Below are 20716 nucleotides of genomic sequence, written 5' to 3' on the forward strand. Positions count from 1 at the left end.
GGGGACATAAACAGTTCAGGAAAAAATGTATGTGTGTGAGTAGATTAAATAGATACATAGATATAGCTAGATAGATGATATATAGATAGATGAATAGATAAAATGATAAACCCCATGGGACAAAATGTTAGCAACTAGAGCATCTGGGTAAACAATATATGGGAGTTCTTTATACTTTGTTTTGCCAACATTTCTAAAATTGTGAAATTATATACAAATTAAAAGTAGAAAAATATTTGCACTAAACTGGAACTCTCATGAATTGCTGGTAGGAGCATAAATTGATAAAACTTTGGAACAAAAACTAAACATATACATTCCTAGGACCCAGCAAGTCCACTTTTATGTTTTACAGAAAAGAGTGCTTATGTCCACTAAAGGACAGGTACCAGAATGTTTATAGTAGTAAAAATGGGCAATGGAAAAAAATTAGAAGCAACCTAAACATCCATCAACAAGAGAATGGATAAATACATTGTGGTGTATTCAAACTCCACAGCAATGGAAGAACCAACAGCTGACTGCAACAACATGGATGAATCTTCAAGACATCATGTTAAGCCAAAGAAACCAGACACAAAAGAGTATATACCATGAATCTATTTTCATGAAGTTTAGGCACAGGCAAAACTAATCTATAGTAACAGAAGTAAGCATAGTGGTTACCTTTGGGAGATGGTACTGTGAGAGGACACGATGGAACCTTCTGGATTTTTGGAAACATTCTCAGTGTAGTAGTTACACAGGTGCATATATATGTAAAACTTCATCAAGATATGCACTTCATGTGTATTATTTAAGCATTTTACATATGCTATTTTGAAAGGGTTTTAAAAAAGAAAGAACTAAGCGAAGTCAGAAAAAGACAAACACCATATGATATCACTTATATGTGGAATCTAAAATATGACACAGGGACTTTCCTGCTGGTCCAGTGGTAAAGAATCTGCCTTCCAATGCAGGGGACGTGGGTTCCGATCCCTGGTCAGGGAATTAAGATCCCTCATGCCTTGGGGCAACTAAGCCTGTGTGCCACAACTACTGAGCTCCCACCCCTCAGTGAGACAGCCCGCATGCTGCAAACTACAGAGCCCATGCGCCCTGGAGCCTGCGCGCCACAACTAGAGAGAAGCCTGCGCCACAACAGAGACCCCGCATGCTGTGACCAAGACCCGACGCGGCCAAGATAATAAAAATAAAAAAACAAAAACAGACACAAATGAACACATCTACGAAACAAAAACAGACTTACAGACATAGAGAACAGACTTGTGGTTGCCAAGGGGGAGCATTGGGGGAGGGAAGGACTAGGAGTTTGGGATTAGAAAAGAGAAAAAAAGAAAGAGTACTCTAACTCTCACTTTCTCCACCCAGTCTATGGCTTTAGCTATAACCTCTGTACAGTTAACTCATTAATCCATATTGCAGATCCCCGAAATCTACTCAGGCCGCAAATACATGTTCATAACTATATTATTCCTCCCCAGAAAATTTGCTTTCCTTTCCAGAAATGTGCAAGCTGTTCAAGACGACTCCTGTCTGTGACCCTAAGCACCACTGATCTCCAGGTTCAGTCCATTCAGACCCCTATATGTCCCTCCAGTTTGTCTCTTCCTCTCCTCACCGTCAGTGCCTTTGCGTAGGCTTAGGCTCCCATAATTTCCACTTGGGCCCCATTATCAGCCTCCTCACTGGTCTCCTTTCCTCCTTTCCTACAATCTTTGTATTAACTCCCCAAGGCTGCTGTAACAAAGTACCACAAACAGGGTGGCTTCAGAAATGTACTCTTTCACAGTTCTGGAGGCTAGAAGTCTGAAAACTAAGGTATCTGCAAGGCCACGCTCCCTCTGAAAGCTCTGGGGAAGAATCTTCCAGCCACTTCTGGATTGCGGCAGTCCATGGCTTCCTTGGTTTGTAGCTGCACTACTCCACTCTCTGCCTCGTCTTCACATGCCTTCTCCTCCCCGTGTCTCTGTTTCCTTTTCTTAAAAAGACAAGAGCAATTTAATTTAGGGCCCTCCCTAATCCAGTATGATCTCATCTGAATCCTAACTAATTACATCTGCAAAGACCCTATTTCCAAATTCTGAGGTTTTCCAATTCTGAGGTTTTAGATAGACACAAATTTTAGGGAGGGCACCATTCAACCCACTACACTCCCCCTTCATAAAGCTATTCTCTGGCTGCCAGAATAACCTTTTAAAAACCCAAAGCTGACCATGGTCCTCCCTGCATTAAATCTCTTGGTGACTTACCATTAGGCCAGATGACAAAATAAAACCCAGATTCCTTAATATTAGGGAACGAGCTCAAAAAGACTTTGGCTTCTGTCCTCAAGAAGTTTATAACCTGGGGCTTCCTTGGTGGCACAGTGGTTAAGAATCTGCCTGCCAGTGCAGGGGACACAGGTTCAATCCCTGGTCCGGGAAGATCCCACGTGCCACGGAGCACCTAAGCCCGTGTGCTATGACTACTGAGCTTGCGCTCTAGAGCCTGCGTGCCACAACTACTGAAACCTGTGTGCCACAACTACTGAAACCCGCGTGCCTAGAGCCCGTGCTCTGCTACAAGAGAAGCCACCACAATGAGAAGCCCGCGTACCACAACGAAGAGTAGCCCCCGCTCGCAGCAACTAGAGAAAGCCCGCGTGCAGCAACAAAGACCCAATGTAGCCAAAAATAAATAAATTAAAAAAAAAAGTTTATAACCTAATTGGTAGACAATCGTTAACATACCATGGAGTGAATAGTGAGTCTAACATCTAGTTATATGGGACACTAGTAATAATAGCACATGCTGACACAGTGCCTGCTGTGTGTCAGGCCTGGTTTTAAACACTCACTACCTACATTTTAGCCCCGTTAATCTTCAAAAACAGTATTATAAGATAATACAGCTATTATAAGATAGCTACTGTTGTTACTTCCAGTTCACAGATGAGGAAATGGAGGCAAGAGGGGCCAGGACCTGTCCAGAGTTACACACTCATGAGTAAAGGGTGTGCTGGGAGTTGAACCCAGTAAGAGCAACATCAGAGAGTGTGCTCTTAACCACAGTGTTACACAGCCCCAAGGGCGTCACGCCTGATTCAAAGTGCGCATTCCGACTTCTGTGAGCATCACGACTTGTATCAGGTCTCAATTTCCCACTGCACAGTTTCCATGTTGCTATTTATTCCTATCTATTATCCAGTGGACTTTGAGTTCTTTGGCAGCAGGAGTTGAGTCCAGTTAAGTAATTAAATCATTTATTTAACAGTTTTTCAGTGCTAGCCTACAAAATGTGCAGCACTGTTCCAGGCCCCAGTGAAGTCATGAAGAATAAGACCAGTAAAGAAAGCACCTGCTCTCATGAAATTGACATCCTGCTTGGGAAGGAGGCTGGTGCTGAAACAAGGAATGGTTAGAATGACCGTCATATAGTCAAATACCCTGTTTTATTTTATTTTTCATACATGTTATTACTATCTGATAATGTGTATGAAAAATAAAACAGGGTGACATGAGAGTGACTGAGGACATTGCTTTAGATTGGGTGGCCAGGGAAGACTATTTGAGGAGGTGACATCTGAGCCCAGACTCAAACGCTCAGAAGCACCCCACCGTCCAAAGGTCCAGGCAAAAATGTTGTAAATAGAGGAAACAGTATGTGGGAAGAACACGGGACGGGCAAATTACCAAACTCCTTCAAGTCTCAGTATTCCCATCTGAAAAATGGGAACAATAGTGCCCGCCTCTCAGTATTGTTAGGAGGATTGTGTGAGGACTGAGTGAGCCAGAGGAAGTGAGGGGTCTGGCCAGCAGTAAGTGATGGTTTCTTCTTGTGTGTGTGCACACTTACACACTGCATCAGTCAGGGCTGTAACAGAGAAACAGAACCAGTAGGAGATGTGTGTGTGTGTGTGTGTGTGTGTGTGTGTGTGTGTGTACACACTCTTGAGCACAAGCCGAAGCTACAGCCCACACGTGGAATTTCTTCTTCAAGGAACCTTCAGTTCTGCTCTTAAGGCCTTTCAACTACTTAAAGCAGCACCCCGATTATCTAGGATAATCTTTCTTACTTCAGGTAAACTGATTATAGACTTTAATCACATCGTCATATCCACAAAATACCTTCACAGCAACGTCTAGATTAGTGTTTGATTGAAAACCTGGGGACTGTAGCTTTACCATGTTGACACCAGAAGCTGACCATCACATTGGCCCAGCATCTACCCCAGTGCCCCCACCTGCTCAATACATGTTTGTGAAGTGAAGTGGCTCATTCCTAACCCCAGTACCATCATTCTCCCAGGCAGACCTCAGTATGTGACCACAACCATTCCATTGTCAGCAGGTAGTTATCAAGCACCTGTTATGAGTACTGGGGTGCAGGGGGTGATACCAAAAAGGCACAATTCTGGGCCCCCGTCTAACGAAGGAGATGAAACACAGCCAGATGAGTGCAAACAACCTATAGGTAAGTTCCCACGTGAATGTCTAAACCATCATCAAGTCCCTTTCATCTTCCAGTAATGCTATTTCTCAGGGTCCTCTTTTTATTTTTAAAATATTATTATTATTATTATTATTACTATTTTTTGGCCACACCACACAGCATGTGGGATCGTAGTTCCCTGACCAGGGATCGAACCCGTGCCCCCTGCAGTGGAAGCACAGACTCTTAACCACTGGACCTCCAGGGAAGTCCTGAGGGTCCTATTTTTCTAAGTGGGGACAGTAGCCCCTCAGCTAGAGTCCCTGTCTCCAGTGTCCTACCCTCCAGGTTGTCCTATATCCAGGCTGTTGCTTGAATCATCCTCAGACATTGCTTTAGTCATGTCCCTCCCTGCTTAAGAACCACGAGAGCTCCTCATTAGCTGCCAAGTCTAAACTCCTCTGCCTCGCTTTCAGGCTCTCCAGAATATGACCCTCCCTGAGTGACATGATAGCCATCTTAATATTTTTGAAGGGTTGTCAGAGAAAAGAAGGATTAGTGTGATTCTTTGCTGCTCCAGCAGGCAGAAGGAGATCACAGGTGGAAATTACAGGGAGACCTATGTGCCTCAATAGAAAGAATTGTTCTTTCTTTTCAGTGTGTGAGTGTGGGCAGCGGGAGTGGTGGTGGTGAAAAAAGGTTGCGTTTATGGAACCCTCATAATGCAGGGAGTATTGTGTGCTGCGCTCATAACATTGCTCTCTGCTCACCAATCTAAGGTAGCAGGAGGTAACAGGTATTGCACATCCAGCGATCGTGTGAGGTTTCTGATAGTTTAGACAGAATATTGTTTGTCAAGCCTCCTGTATCAGTGACCGAAGGCAACAGAAGGAATATTTTAGATTTTCACGAAAATATGTGTTTGTTTTGAATGCCTCATGTTCATGTTGTAGGTTTGGGTTGGAGAGACAGGCAGGGCCCAAATTATGTAAAGCCCTGTGGCCGTAGTGAGGAATTTGGCCACAGAAACAGAGGAGTGACATGACTCTAGAATGGAAGCAGAAGACTAAAGAATGAACTTTCTAACCCGTGAACTTTGCAGCGATGACACGGATGGCTTTGGGCAGCAGTGTGCTCCCAGACCCAGGAGTGGGTATGTCAGGGATGCTGTAGCGTGAAGTGGGGCTCAAGGAGGGATGACTTCTAAGAACCCTCCTACCTCTGACATTCTCGCTGGCCAGCCTTACCCCTTTCCATCCCTTAACTTGCACCCTGGTCTCCAGTCAGGATCTCTTCAGTTCCTGCTGGGAGGTGGCACCAAACTGTCTCCCCACTCTGAACCTTCTCTCTGTAACTACCCTGCTCTCCTTTTTGTCATTCATATTCTACCTCCCATGGCAATGCTCTTGAGAATAACTTAGTATGAAGGCACACCAAGGGACTGACTGAATAAGCTGCTGTACATTTGTACAATGGAATGTTGTGTGGTCATTTACATTGAGGTGATGGAAGAAAATTTAATAATGTGGAAAGATGGGCATTATATACTGTTATGTAAAAGAAGCTGTTTACAGTGTGGTCCGATTTTTGAAAATTAACAAAAAATAATGCATAGAAAAAGTACTAGATTATGTGCACATCAAAATGTCATATTCTCTGGGTAATAGGATTGGAGGTATTTTCTTTTACTCTGTGTTTTCTAAATTTTATAAAATTAGCATGACCTTTGATTGGCTTTTACAAAATTTTTTTTTTTCCATTTTACTATTCATCAAAGCCACCTCTTCCTCATTAACTCTGACCTACACTAATCTCATCTTTTCTGTTTCTCAGTCTCATTGTTTGTTCCATGTAGTCTAGTCTTGGGTTGGCCAAAAGGTTCCTTCGGTTTTTAAAGTAAAAATAAAAGACACATTTTTCATTTTCACCAAGAACTTTATTGAACAACATATCCACCGTTTTGTTCCCCTACCTTCCACCATTTTTCAGGCAGCTTCATAATCCCATCTTCCCAAAACTTTTTATCTTTTTGAGCAAAGAACTGTTCCAGGTACCTTTTACAGTCTTCCAGGGAATTAAATTTTTTTCCATTAAGAGAATTTTGTAAAGACAGAAGTAAATGGAAATCCAGAGGTGCAATGTCTGGTGAATATGGCAATGAATCAGAACTTCCCAGCCAAGCTGTAACAGTTTTTGCCTGGTCATCAAAGAAACATGCAGTCTTGCATTATCGTGATGGAAGATTATGTGTTTTCTGTTGACTAATTCCAGGTGCTTCTCGTCAAGTGCTGCTTTCAGTTGGTCTAATTGGGAGCAGTACTTGTTGGAATTAATCGTTTGGTTTTCCGGAAAAAGCTCATAATAGAAGACTCCTGGGACTTCCCTGGTGGTGCAGTGGTTAAGAATCCGCCTGCCAATGCAGGGGACATGGGTTCGATCCCTGGTCCGGGAAGATCCCACATGCTGCGGAGCAACTAAGCCCGTGCACCACAACTACTGAGCCTGTGCTCTAGAGCCCACGAGCCACAACTACTGAAGCCCGTGCGCCTAGAGCCTGTGCTCTGCAAGAAGAGAAGCCATAGTGGTGAGAAGCCCGCTCGCTGCAATGAAGAGTAGCCCCCACTTGATGCAACTAGAGAAAGCCCGCGCGCAGCAACGAAGACCCAACGCAACCAAAAATAAATAAAAGCGATTGTTAAAAAAAAGAAAGACTCCCTTCCAATTCCACCATATATACAACATCACCGTCTTTGGATGAACACCGGCCTTTGGTGTGGTTTGTGGTGGTTCATTTCGCTTGCCCCACGATCTCTTCTGTTCCACATTATTGTACAGTATCCACTTTTCATTGCCCATCACAATTTGTTTTAAAAACAACGTTTTCCTTCCATTTAAGTAGAGAATTGCATGTGGAAATACGGTCAAGAAGGTTTTTTTCACTTATGTGGAACCCAAACACCAAAGCGATTAGCATAACTAAGCTGGTGCAAATGATTTTCAACACTTGATTTGGATATTTTGAGTATGTCGGCTGTTTCCCGTGTGGTGTAACATTGATTATTCTCAATTATGTCTCGATTTAATTGCTATCAACTTCAACTGGTCTACCCAACTCTGGAGCATCGTCCAGCAGAAAATCTCCAGCATGAAACTTCACAAACCATTTTTGACATGTTTGATCAGTCACAGCACCTTCTCCATACATTGCACAAATCTTTTTTTGCATTTCAGTTGCATTTTTACCTTTCTTGGGATAATAAAGCATAGTATGCCGAAAACGTTGCTTTTTTTCTTCCCTCTTCAATATTAAAATGGTTACACAAAAATTCACCAATTTTGATAATTTTTTTTTAAATGCACACTGATATGATAGCTGTCACAATACAGTCTAACAAAATTGTTTCGAATGAAGTTAAAGACAACTAAGCACTACTGGAGCCATCTTACGGAAAAAACCAAATGAACTTTTTGGCCAACCCAATACATGACTATATACTGCTTTGTGTTAATACAAGATTGTTTCGTTCACATTGGTCTTGTATGTCAGATTAAGAAAAGTTTTCTCTGGCCAAATTGTGACTTATTTTCTCACTTTCCGCTTTGGATAGCACTGTGCAGGAATCGACCCCTTGATGGTGGCTTGGAGCTGGGTCTTGCCGGTGCCACATAACCTACCTGGCTTTCCAGGAAGACTCTGGGCTTGGAGAGACCCCCAAAGCCCACAGTTCTCATGGGTGTGGTGAGCCCATGAAAGTGAGGCTTGGTTCCTGACCCAGGTGCCCATTCACTGGCATCCAGACTCTCGACCCCATCACAGTGTTCTGCCTCTGTCTTCTCCAGTGATTGGGCCCAGAGACCTACAGAATCTAATGCCCTGTCCAAATTCCAAACTCATCCAGCAGCTAGAACACAGTTGGAGACTGGAAGGTCACTTTGCGCTCTTTCCTCATTATTTGTTATTAAAGCATTAGAGCTGAGGGGGTCTTTAGTGACTTCCATTCTTTCTGAAAATACCCCGTGTCCTTTTCTTGAAAAGTGGGCCTTATTGCCACAGTGTCTGCTGTGGTCCGGGTACCACGCCAGGCAGTAACTCTGGAAAGCTCACTACAGGGCTAAGGTTTGGGGAGGCATCCCTTTGTTCTCGTGCTTACTCCATGCTGGGAGGCAGCTATTCTCTTAAACTTTACAAGCAAACCCTCTGAAATGACCTCTGCAATGACTTCATCATGCTCTTTTTACTCCACAGGTGATTCAACTCCAGTGGCCACCATTTGGCACTGTTAACATCTCTCTTCAGCGCTAAATCAGAGGGCCAGGAGAGCTTACTTAAGGCTTAGAAAAGGAGACCCTGCTGTTTTCTTGACAGTTTGTTTCAAGTGCATTCAGACATGATTCTCCATAGATACTTGAAGGGCTGTCAGGTGGAAGGAGAACAAGATTTACTCTGTAACCGAACCCTGCTGATCTGCAACCCTAACCTTGCTCCAGTCAGGCACTTTTCTCTGTCTCCCTCACCACCGTCCCTGCACAGACCACCATGCAGCCTTGCCTGGATGCAGACTGCAACAGCCTCCTCCCCAGTCTGCCTGCCTGTCCAGTCTTGCTCCTCTAATCCTTTCTCAGAGAGCCTAAGTGATGTTTCAGTTGTAAATCTCATCGCACCACACCTCTGCTTAAAACCCTGTAATGCCTCTGCACTGCCTTCAGGATAAAGTCTAAACTCCTTAGCATTGCTTTTAACACCCAGCCCCCACTTGGCTTTCTAGCTGCATGCGTTGCCCAGGCTGTCAGCCCCACTAAACCCCTTGCACACTGAACCCCAAATGCTTCTCATTCTCTTACCTCCAGGTCTTTGCCTAGAACATTTCCCCGCCCTCCTTCACAGTTAGCTCATTTGCCTTCCAGGTGTCACCTCAGATGTCACTTTCCTCCAAAAGCCTACGCCATCACCCACAGCCAGGCTGGTATTCTGTCCTCCAAACGACTGTCTAGTTTTACCCTATCACATTTCTTGTCATTTTATCTTGTAATTGCCTGTTTTTATGTATCTTCTACTCCAGACAACAGGCTCCTTGAGCGCTGGAATGTTGTTTTTTGGATTTTTTTAAATTTTTTTTTTTGGGGGGGGGAGGTTATTTATCATCGTGTGCCCAACACCAGCGCCTGACACAGACACTCAGTAGTTACTGAATGAATGACAGATGCAAAGATGATAGAAGTTTCAGGGGGGTAACTTCCACTCTATGTACTGAAGAACTTGCTAATAACTGGTTCAGTTACACAAAAAGGAACAGACTGACGCCCAAAGCACAGTGAAAGCCCTGTCCCTGTAAGTATCCAGAGCCCAAGTGGCTGTCGGCAGGGAGCTCCTTCAGATGGCAGGTAGAGTACATGCCCTCCGCTCATTTCCTATCTGCAGGAAGGCACAATTAGATTCACTTCTGGGGACAAAAGATCTGGGTTGGGGTCCCAGTTCTGTATTTACTGTGAGACCTTGAGCCAGTCACGGCCTCTCTGAGCTTTCCTTACCTGTAAAATAGAGATGACACCTGCACTGCCTACTTCAGATTTTGTGAGAACCAAAGGAGATCATGTATATGAAAGTACTTTGTAAAAGCCTTAAAATAAAATGAGAGGTACTGTTATTATTTACCACAGCATCTTCAGGACTTGCAGCTGCACTAATTTTAGCTTTACAACTACATTAGAAAACCAAGGGCCGTGTGGAAAGTTTTACTGCTGCAGGCAGAGCTGAGAATTAGAGCAGAGAGATCTCCCTCTTCTGTGCCACGCCACTGCCCTGGGGAAAAGGCAATAGTGGGGGTCAAGAGCACCTGCTTAGCTGGGATCTGCCTAAGGCCCGTCATTCCTGCCATCAGGGAGATTCCTTGGAGCCTATTACTAAAAACGGGGGAGTAGGGCCCCAAAGTCTTAAATCGCCATGAAAACAGCAGAAACAAAAACTACCGATATACGCAATAAACCTTCCCCGTGGGCCCCTTGATTTACGCTTAGTCAAGAACAGTTGACAGCATTTCACTTCCCCTTTGGCAAGACAAACCCAATGAAACCGTTTAATTTAAAGGCTTTTATTAGGAACCAGGGGAATGAGCTGCTTATCCCTCTGTAACAGTCTAGAGCAGGTCACCAGGCCCAGGAAGGAGAGAGTGTCAGAGATGCTGTGGTGTGACTTGCTGCACTTGCTTAGGGCCCGGAAGCAAAGGTGGCGACGACGGAGGGCGGCAGGAACTGGTGTCAGCCAAAACACCAAGATCCTGGGGGAGAGAGCCCCCTGCCTTCCTTCCCACCCCGCCTGAGGCTGGAGCGTGCCGGGACAGAGACAGAGAACGTGGCTGGAGTGGGCAGAGCAGCAGTGCTGGCCGAACCCTGGCTCCACTGAGTGCCGCTTCACTTGGCTGCCCTCCACTCTTCTTGCCGTTTAGTGATTAGGTATTTGAAGAACTCATACACAGACCATGCGATGGCTGTGGAGGGGATCTGGTAAATTACTCTCGCCTGCACCCCTCGGAAGTAGGCGGTCACCCCGCCGACTTGATACACCGTCCTGAAGGCACTAGCCATGCCTGTGATGTGTCCTGTAATGTTTGAGTTCAAAGCCAGGGATTCCTGGGTGTTGAGCAGTGTTTTGCAAACGTCCAGTGGGGTTGTGGCAGCGGCAGCTACAGCTCCTGCACAGGCTCCGGAGAGGACGTGGGAGCTGGGGTTGTACCGTCTCTGGGGGTTAAAGTGCTCCTGCAGGAATTCATAGGTCATGAAATGAATGGCTTGGAAGGGAACGTTCATGGTTAGCTGCGTGGTGTAGCTGCGGTAAAAGGCCCCGGCCCCTTCATTTTGCCACACTGCCCGTACACAGTCTGTCACCCGGTGGTACGGTGAGTTGTACATTTGCATCCTCTGCTTCACCACTGGCGGTGCCATCAATGAGAAGAAGCGAACGGTGACAGCAATCAACCGGTGAGCAGGAGTGTCCAGATTCGGAGTCCCAAGTCAGTAGATCAGCCAATGGATTGGAGAGAGAAAAAAGTCTGAGTGAATTGTCAGTCTGATTAGTGAAGGTTTTGCTTTTTTGAGAGGAGGGGATAGGAGAGGGTGATAAAGGGCTAAAAAACAATGGACCCAATTCTAGTAGGATTTCTTTAATACCAGCCAATTAACATATAGGATATATCTACAGTTTAGACTCTGGAGGGTTTCCTTGAATTAAGTACCTACCTATTATTGTTACCATCTTACCCTTTCGTAACTCTTAAGACAAGAAGTGATTCAGTGGCAGTGAACATAATAATGAACACATAGCCCTAACAATCCCAGTCCTCAGGTACACAGAACACTGAACTCTTACAACATGAGGATCTCATCCTTCCACAGGAAGAGGAGAAGGGCTACCAAAAACAAAATTCTTAGTCAAGAAGGGGACGGCTTTAGTTTCCAGACATCTCCTGCCCCCTCCAGTAGATACATGTATAAGCTCAGGTATGATCTTCAGTTCAGCTTTGGCTCTTTCCTTGCCATGGCCTTGCCCAGACAGGTAAAGAACTGGAACTTTAAGGAACCTGGCAACTGTGCTATCCTTTCATATTTGTTTGGGTACCTCATTCTCCAACTGAAAAGCCAAGATCCAAGCAGCAGTGCAGGGACTAAGCTCTACCAATGTACTTTTCATTCCTATCTCAGCCATTCTTCATTCCAACAAGACAGGCAGTATTTTCAAATGTCATAATCCATCTTCACCTTTTTGAAGAAAAGTGAAATAATCTGCTAAATTTTTTACATCAAATCCACTATAAAGCGGACTTCCAGGAAGGCCCAGGAATAGGCCACATAGAGCCATACTTTTTTCCAGGGAAGCCCCAGGTGAATAAATCTCACTGAATATGCTTCCCGTCTAAGGGAACCCTCCTAAGCACGGACAACATGGAGGGAGTGCCCTCTAGTGGTAAGACAATGTAACACGCCAGGATTTCCCACCAAAACTGATGGGGTGCGCTCCCTGGCTTTCTCCTGCAAACCAAGAATAAAGGAAAAGCCCAGAGATGTAGATGCAGCTGCCCACAGAGGGAAAGGGTGAGGAATCATTACCTTCTGCTGGATTCATGGCTGCGTCATGAAGTAATGTTGCCACACACCCGGCCGCACCTGCAAAGGAAAAAACAACTGCCACATGTAAGGCCAGGAAAGGGTGACAGACTCATGGAGGACCCAGAGTGAAGGGGCGTAGCTGTGATAAACCACAGCAGGGAGAGGGAATGTTAAGAGCCAGTTTAAAAGATGGAACCCACTGCTTCTAAATGCCTGTTCAGAGAAATGAAGATACTTGTTCCCTCTAACTTAGTAAGGCCATCAATCTACCTTCCACAGCTATGATAGGAAGGCCAGGAAGAGTCTGAGAAACAGCCCAGATTTTTTTCAACAAAGATGGCTCTGAGAATAAATGCAGTTCATGCTCCAGACAGGAAGCAGATACACTGTGGCCAAGGGATGCCAGCACATCAACCGCTTCCAGTGGCGGGAGAGCACGAGGGGCAGGTAGTTAGATCTCCACCACAGAATCTCACCTTCTATCCTGCTGCCGCACGCTGCCCAACCCCAGTCTCCAAATCCTAACATCTGTCCATCTAGACCTTTCCCTCAGGTCCTGAACTACCGTATCCCTCACCCTCTCCTCTCCACTTTCACTTTGGTTTTCTCCAGGCTGCCATCCCTTCCATTACTTCCACACAACCTCCAACCCTCTGGTTTCTTTGTACAGAAGGCCCCCGGCCCCAGCACCATTCACTTGTTGAGGGCTTGTCATGTCCTCCATGACACAAACTGCCTGTGGGCAGCTGGGATCCTGAAAAGGTGAGGCGAAGAGCTGAAGCTCCACTGATGTCTTCCTTGGGTGGCTGGGTTACCTCCAATCCTGCCCTGAGGAGCGGGATACCACCCAACTACCAAGAAATACACAACGGGGGCAGTTCAGTGTGTGTCTCCACAATACCAGGGCATCAGAAGCTGATACCAGGGAGAAAATGAGAGGAAAGAGTCAAGCTAGTATGTAAGGGAGGATATTGTAACCCTTTGTTGAGATGCCCCAAAGAAGGGGTGGGGTTGACGCAGCCCACTGTCTGAGAACATCAGGTTTGGAAGTCCCTCCCCTATAATCTGGCCTACTCCAGCCCAAAGCTTCAGCTTCAAATCATGCTGAGACTGGAAAGCACTGACAACAGCAAAGCCCAAAGAGTTGGGAAAGTGGGGGAACCAGCACAGGAAGGCTCAATACCATTGGCAATATGGCTATTGCCCCCAGGGTGGATTACATCACTCAGTGTCTTTTTTAACTTTTCATAGCAGGCAAAATAGAGGGCGTGGGCGGGCCCTGCGCCAGTTGCTGTGACGTTCAGGCCTCGCATGGGCCTCCACAGCCCCTCCGTTCTTATAATCCTCCAGAGGGCCTCCAACACATTGCGATAGCGGGCAGCTGGATCAGGCTGTAGGCTCTGCATCCGGGTCTGAAAGTACAGAAGGGAGAAGTGCAGTGTCAGTGATGCTGACTGCGCACCCAATCTCAACACTCAGGCTTGGGCACTGGGCAGACCTATGTGAAATCACGCCAATATGTAGAAGTGATACCTGGCATCCAGTTTTACTGCCTTCCAAATCTATGTGCAGTCTTTCCAAGCCTTGGCTGGACCTTTCTTTTTCTGATCACCTATGACCCTAGGAGTGGAACACCATTATTTTCCCTCAAAATATCGCCCCTTGGTAAGCGTTCTTGAACCCAGCAACAAATATTAAGCCTGTGTTTCAGGAGAAGTTGCTTTTGTGTCTTAATAAACTCAGGCTAAGAGTTCTTTACAAGTGGATTCTAAAGTCAACTATTTACTGTCTACAACATACTTTATTATTTCTGAAGACTGATCCTGGGCCTGCTTCCTGGCCACATACTACACTGACTAATGAGATGACAGCTCATCCTTCGATATAACCTTGATGATAATCTGGCTTCTTCAGACTATTTGGCATTGGCAGCTGGGGCTGTAAGTTAAAATTTTGGCAGAAGTAGTGTTCCTAATAGATGCGGCTCTAATTTCCTGGAAAAGAAAGTTTACCCTCAAACTATGAACGTGGATACCAATCTATTCTCTAAAACTGAGGGAGATTCCAGATTTCTAATCTAAACTGACTGAATCCCAAAACTGGCATCAATGAATAAAATTAGTCTCAGTGAAACATAACCCTTGGAATCTCTAGAGGAGTCAATGACTGGAATGAATGTATATGGTAGATACTGAAATCTGGGAAATTAATCTTACTTGAAATACTTCCCAAATCACAGACCTTCTCTGAAGGATGAGTCTCCAATGCAGATCTCTTGTCTATTGATCTATTTCAAGGTTAGGGTGGCATGGAGACTACCAGATAGTATAAAATCAATGTCCAGGGACTTCCCTGGTGGTCCAGTGGTAAAGAATCCACCTTCCAATGCAGGGGACGCAGGTTTGATCCCTGGTCAAGGAACTAAGATCCCACATGCCGCAGGGCAACTGAGCCCACGCATCTCAACTAGAGCACCCGCATGCCGCAAACTAAAGAGCCCACGTGCCCTGGAGCCCGCGCACCACAACTAGAGAGAGAAAACCTGCACGCCACAATTAGAGAGAAGCTTGCGCATGGCAACAGAGCCCGTGCCGCAACAAAAAGATCCCATGTGCCACAACTAAGACCCGACACAGCCAAAAAAATTAATTAATTAAATACTAAAAAAAAAAATCAATGTCCAGTGCCTGGAACACAGTAGGCACTCAAGATTTGTTTGTTGAATGACTGAATGAATGAAAGAATGAATGAATCTTAGCTTTGTCTGCACCAGTTCAAAAAGGCCATTAATGAGCCAATAGGGGCAACTAACGCCCAAGTACAGTTTAAATTCCTACTTCATTCCCGTCACTGATTCAATCTGGATTTAAAAGCTTGAACCTTCCTGTTGGCCATCTGAAATCCAAGAGTAATGCATCTTCTCAAAAGCATGGGAAAAAAATGAACTAACCAGATTAACAAATCCTGGTTAGCTGCAAGCAATCCACATTCCTCTAGTTATTTTCTCCTTCCTGCTACCAACAAAGAACTGGTAGCTTAAAAGATTATTGAGGTTCAATCAGAAATATACAATACCACTTATCACAATGTGACATTCTTTTCTACTTCTCAATTAAAAAAAAAAAGGGACTTCCCTGGTGGTGCAGTGGTTAAGAATCTGCCTGCCAATCAGGAGACGTGGGTTCGCGCCCTGGTCCGGGAAGATCCCACATGCTGCGGAGCAACTAAGCCCGTACGCCACAACTACTGAGCCTGCGCTCTAGAGCCCGCACACCTAGAGCCTGTGCTCTGCAACGAGAAGCCACCGTGATGAGAAGCCTGCGCACCACAATGAAGAGTAGCCCCTGCTCGCTGCAACTAGAGAAAGCCCGCGTGCAGCAATGAAGACCCAACACAGCCAAAAATAAATAAATAAATAAAATTTAAAAAAAAAACCTAATCTTGTATTGGGGGAATGTTTAGAAATTGCACTGTGCTGCTGGAGTCAATAGCATATTTGGGTAACTAGTCTTAAAGGTCTGGCCTCAGAGTCCTGGAACCATTTACCCACAAGAGAAACCTGGACTGTGTGTAAGTTACAATGAAAATTTTACACACACGTCTAAATCTAACTCACAATTCTAACTCAGTGAAAATACACCCTCATGGAGAGGACCCAGGCATAAGCCACACCAAATATACAAACAAATGTGGCTCCCCAAATTTGAGGGCCAATAAATCTCTTTCACAGAAAGATGAAAACCTCTTAAAGATGAAATCTCTAAGGATTAGTGAATAGTCTTCAACATAAAAATAAAACACACTGCCTGACTTTGAAGAAAAGCCGAACGGGGTGTCCCTGGTGGCGCAGTGGTTGAGAGTCCGCCTGCCGACGCAGGGGATGCGGGTTCGTGCCCCGGTCCGGGAAGATCCCACATGCCGCAGAGCGGCTGGGCCCGTTAGCCATGGCCGCTGAGCCTGTGCGTCCGGAGCCTGTGCTCTGCAGCGGGAGAGGCCACAGCAGTGAGAGGCCCCCGGACTGCCGAGAAAAAGAAATGGGAGAAATATTTTAGCTATTTCAGATAATCATGGATATTCTTCTTTGTTGCTACACCAAAACTGTGGTCTTGGGTATGTCACTTAACCTCTGAGCTTCAGCAATGTCATCTGTAACATGAGACTAAGAATGGCTGACTCAGAGTGCTGTTGTGGAGATTCAGAGTTAAGGCAAGTAAAAGCCATTGCTAATTTCTGCGGTGCTAGAAATATAAGGCTTCTTATTGTATTCAACTATGTTTCTCAGAAATATTAGTTCATATCTCAGAATTTACAGATCATGGCAGTGTTGTCTCGTGTATAAGTCATTTTGCAAATATGCATGGGCAACTAACTGGTCTTTAACCACTAACAAATCAGGCTTGATTTTGTATTTTTTGTTTTCATTTTAAAGTTCCTCTGTGTCTATGATTTATATGTCCAGCTGTTCATCTATAGGTCATGTTTAGGAAGGAGCACAATTGTGAAATTCTGTGCCTTGCTTGGTTCTGGAAATCTGCTTTTGGGAGCCTGTATGGAAGGCTTGGGAGTCAGACTGAGTTTAAATCATGACTCTGCCACTAATTATGTGACCTTGGGCAAGTTACTTGCCTGTTTTCTTCATCTATAAAATAATGAAAATGGTATTTACTTCATGAAGTTGTTCCAATGATTAAATCAGTAAATATCAAGGCACATCAGATAGTACTTGACAAACATGAGCAATTGCCATTTACTGACTACTCATTATTAGATATAAGAAAATCAAATAAGCCAATGTTTCCATTTCCTAACTGTCCACTGGTGAATGTATATAGATAAACATTTACATCTGGAGTTTGGAAAAGATTTACTTCCCTTTGTTCTTTCCCTCCTTAACTTATTATATAAGTAGATTATTTGCTTCACGACTACAAAGCCAAAAAGCAGCACCTTGGTGACAAGTGCTTAGCCAGATGATTTTGAGAAGAGTTTTGACTGCTTTACGCTGTAGAACCTATCCCTTTAGATAAAGTCTGGTGCTTGTCTCTGAAGCCCAGAAAAGGAATACTGGGATTCACTTGGGCTCCCAAACCTCCCTATTAGGACCATGAAAATCACTGGTTGACTAACTATAGCCTAGCAAGGCTATGCTGACTTCCCATGGTCCTTCCCAAGGATATTTTAAGTCGACTTGACCCTGATAAGCGGTTTGGGGGTGCACAGGCTTGCATGCCAAGAGTCACTATCAACTTTCACTTGCAAACACTGTGGTTGCCCTTTAGGCTCCAACACAGATACCTGACTCTAGTGTTAGGGTATGTTGGGCTGCTCTTCCTCTCCACCACCTATTTATGGTAGAAGAGGAAGCATAGCTACGCAAGGACAAGTGAACTGCAAAGCCCTTTCTGAAGGAAGAGATTTGAATTTTATTTTCACGCCTGCACAACAGTGTCTACTGTAAACAATGTTTACTGACACTAAATCTTGATAGGCTCACCTAGTTTTTCCCTCTAATCATTTAAATCCCAGCATTAATGGCAAATGAAAATGATTCTTCTAAAACACGCTTTTGTGTTTTTGAAGACTCCTGAGCATTTTTTCCTCCAGATGAAATAATTATTTCTTTAATGTAGTGCTTTGAGGCATGACTGTAATGTTGTATTACTAATTTTTTAAAAACAAAAATTCCAAAGCTTATGCAAATGAATAAGAACTGTTCTTCAAAACAGTTATCTTGGAAGGCTACAAGCGACTTATTCCAGCAATGCTGCTGCAGTTATGCAAAATATTTCTGGAACTCCTCTTTCCAAAACGTTCCCTCAGTGGGTTTATCAACCTCAGGAGTAAATCAGTCTCCTTGCTTTCCAGTCCTACCTTATCTTTGACCCCATTCATCATTACCCATTTTGATCTCCCACCTGAACTGCCACACTTGATTCTGAATGGTCTCAATTACTAAAACATCAACTCTGTCATGTCACAGACAAACACTTGCCCCATTTAAGGATATATAGCCAAGTATTCTAGAGGCATTTCTAACAGAGGAAGTTATAAAATGTTCACAACAACATTAGCGTTATGTAAATATATGGAGTAAGGAGATAGTCTCCTAAGGTAGTGGGACAACACTTAAATTGATAAGCTGAGGTACTATTTCTGAGGTAATATTTCTAAGTCAGTCACATTATTACATTGTAGTTTTCAAGCCATTCAATAATTTTCATTACTGTCCTTGATCTAGTTTTCATTTGATACCCATCCTGAAAGACAGCACCCTAGACTATCTTGGACTTTACTCACAGTCCAAGTATAGTGAGGTTACTTTGCAGTTAAATCATGTTTACTTTTGGATATACAGCATTAACAACTCACAGTGGGATATACAGCATTAACGACTCACAGTCATTCAATCTAGACTCTGTTACATACATGTCTGAATCTTTTTTATTTGTACTTACATGTATGACATTTCAATATTGTTAGAGCATTAGCCATCCTCTTACTTCTCTCTCATGGATTTAACTATTTATTTCTATTCCTCACAATTGACATGCGTATTTAAAATTCTAGGGACTTCCCTGGCGGTCCAGTGGTTAAGACTTGGCCTTCCAATGCAGGGGGTGCAGGTTCAATCCCTGGTCGGTGAGCTAAGATCCCACATGCCTCGGGGCCAAAAAACCAAAACATAAAACAGGTGCGATATTGTAACAAATTCAATAAAGACTTTAAAAACGGTCTACATCAAAAGAAAAAAATCTAAAAAAAAAAAAATTCTAATATCCATTTTAGCCAAGTGCATTTACCACAGTTTCAAGGGTATGGCCCTTGGTAGGAGTTACCTTGCAATGTGCTTGGATACTCCTACCAACTCGGTGTCATTCACAAAGCTTAAGGAGCACTTTCTCCATTTCCTCATCCACCTTACTAATGAAAACATGAAACAGTACTGGAACCAGGGAGCAGAAGAGAAAGACTTTGCATCTTCCAAGTAGATATTCTCCTCCTGAATATGTCACTTTTTCCTAATTTGAGAAGAAAGCATACATCCAAGAGCTGTGAGGATATTGTTTAACTATATTGCCCTTAACATGTAAAGGAGGAACCAGTCTCTGTCATTATATTTATTTCAACAGTCCCCTTGGTTGTTCCTTTGCTAATGCACAAGAATAAGAACTGTAAAGAACAATGTGTTCCCCTCGTCACCCAGCTTTCTTCAGAAACATGACTTCTTGTACCCACTCATCAGCCTGCTTGGTGTGGCTGAAATTAATTTTACTTTCACACGAATCATGCCCTCTTGTTGATCCCATTTTATTTTCTTCACAGTAACATCTACTTTCCAGTATTGTCATGCTTCCCTTCTAGACAACTTTTCCCTTTTTGTCAACTTCAAGTGGCTAAAGAAATAACACTATGAGGTCCATCTCTCCTTGGAGGGCTGATGTGCTCCCTGCATATACACAATCCCAATCCCAGCTCAATTTTCATGTTCAGGAAATAGGTGGAGTATCATGCTTGCTGCACAGAGAAACCGAAACTTTTTCCTGAACATGGTCTTTCCCATATTATTTCCAGTCAGGAACTCTGAATTCTGACTGCACAATGATTTCCAATCACTCATGGGTTAAGATTTAATAAGTAAATACTTCCTCTAGTTGAGAGATCCCAGATTCTGGTTCCTGCCCCATCACTTTTAAGGGAAAACACAGCAAGGAGCTTGTAAAAGCACTGGCCAGAGAACATCTCTAGCCATTAAGATCCTACTGAGGGTGCTCAGTACCCTATTCCTATTTAGTCCCAGTTGGGATCCAGGGTTTTGGCTGACAGATTTTCTTTCCAGAGTCCCAATTAGATCTCACTGACGGTGAGAAATTGGTCCTGGCTTCTGACTGGGATCAGGTCCCGGCCGGGACCTTTCTTGCATAGGTGTGTGCTTCGAATAGTGTGGTGGCAGGAGCCAGAAAGGGACTTTGGTCAGCTCCGGCTCTCGGCTGGGATCCTGGCTCCGGGCAGGGGTCGGGTCAGCCCCAGGTGAAGTTCGGAGCAGGGCCAGGTCTCACCTTGACGCAGTCGATGGGGTACATCACGCAGTGCTCCAGGATCCCTGCCACGGCGCCCGCCACCATGTGCGTGGTGACAGTGGCTCCAGCCGGCAGCGCCTCGTAGTCCGGGCCGGAGTCCGGATCCTGCCGTACCGGGGGCC

General features: G+C 44.4%; 1 protein-coding gene across 1 annotated transcript; it reads right to left on the reverse strand.

Annotated features, from left to right (window-relative positions):
* Nucleotides 1-10492: 10492 nt before the first annotated feature.
* SLC25A28 (solute carrier family 25 member 28) lies at nucleotides 10493-20710 on the reverse strand. The gene is made up of 4 exons (XM_007470324.1): nucleotides 20574-20710; nucleotides 13700-13928; nucleotides 12517-12573; nucleotides 10493-11342 (listed from the first exon to the last, which is right to left on the reverse strand). The coding sequence occupies exons 1-4, from the start codon at nucleotides 20637-20639 to the stop codon at nucleotides 10825-10827; spliced, it is 870 nt and encodes a 289-aa protein (XP_007470386.1). The 5' UTR covers nucleotides 20640-20710; the 3' UTR covers nucleotides 10493-10824.
* Between the last annotated feature and the right edge of the window lie 6 nt (nucleotides 20711-20716).

The sequence above is a fragment of the Lipotes vexillifer genome, unplaced genomic scaffold (assembly GCF_000442215.2).
Source record: "Lipotes vexillifer unplaced genomic scaffold, Lipotes_vexillifer_v1.1 scaffold916, whole genome shotgun sequence".
Classification (NCBI taxonomy): domain Eukaryota; kingdom Metazoa; phylum Chordata; class Mammalia; order Artiodactyla; family Lipotidae; genus Lipotes; species Lipotes vexillifer.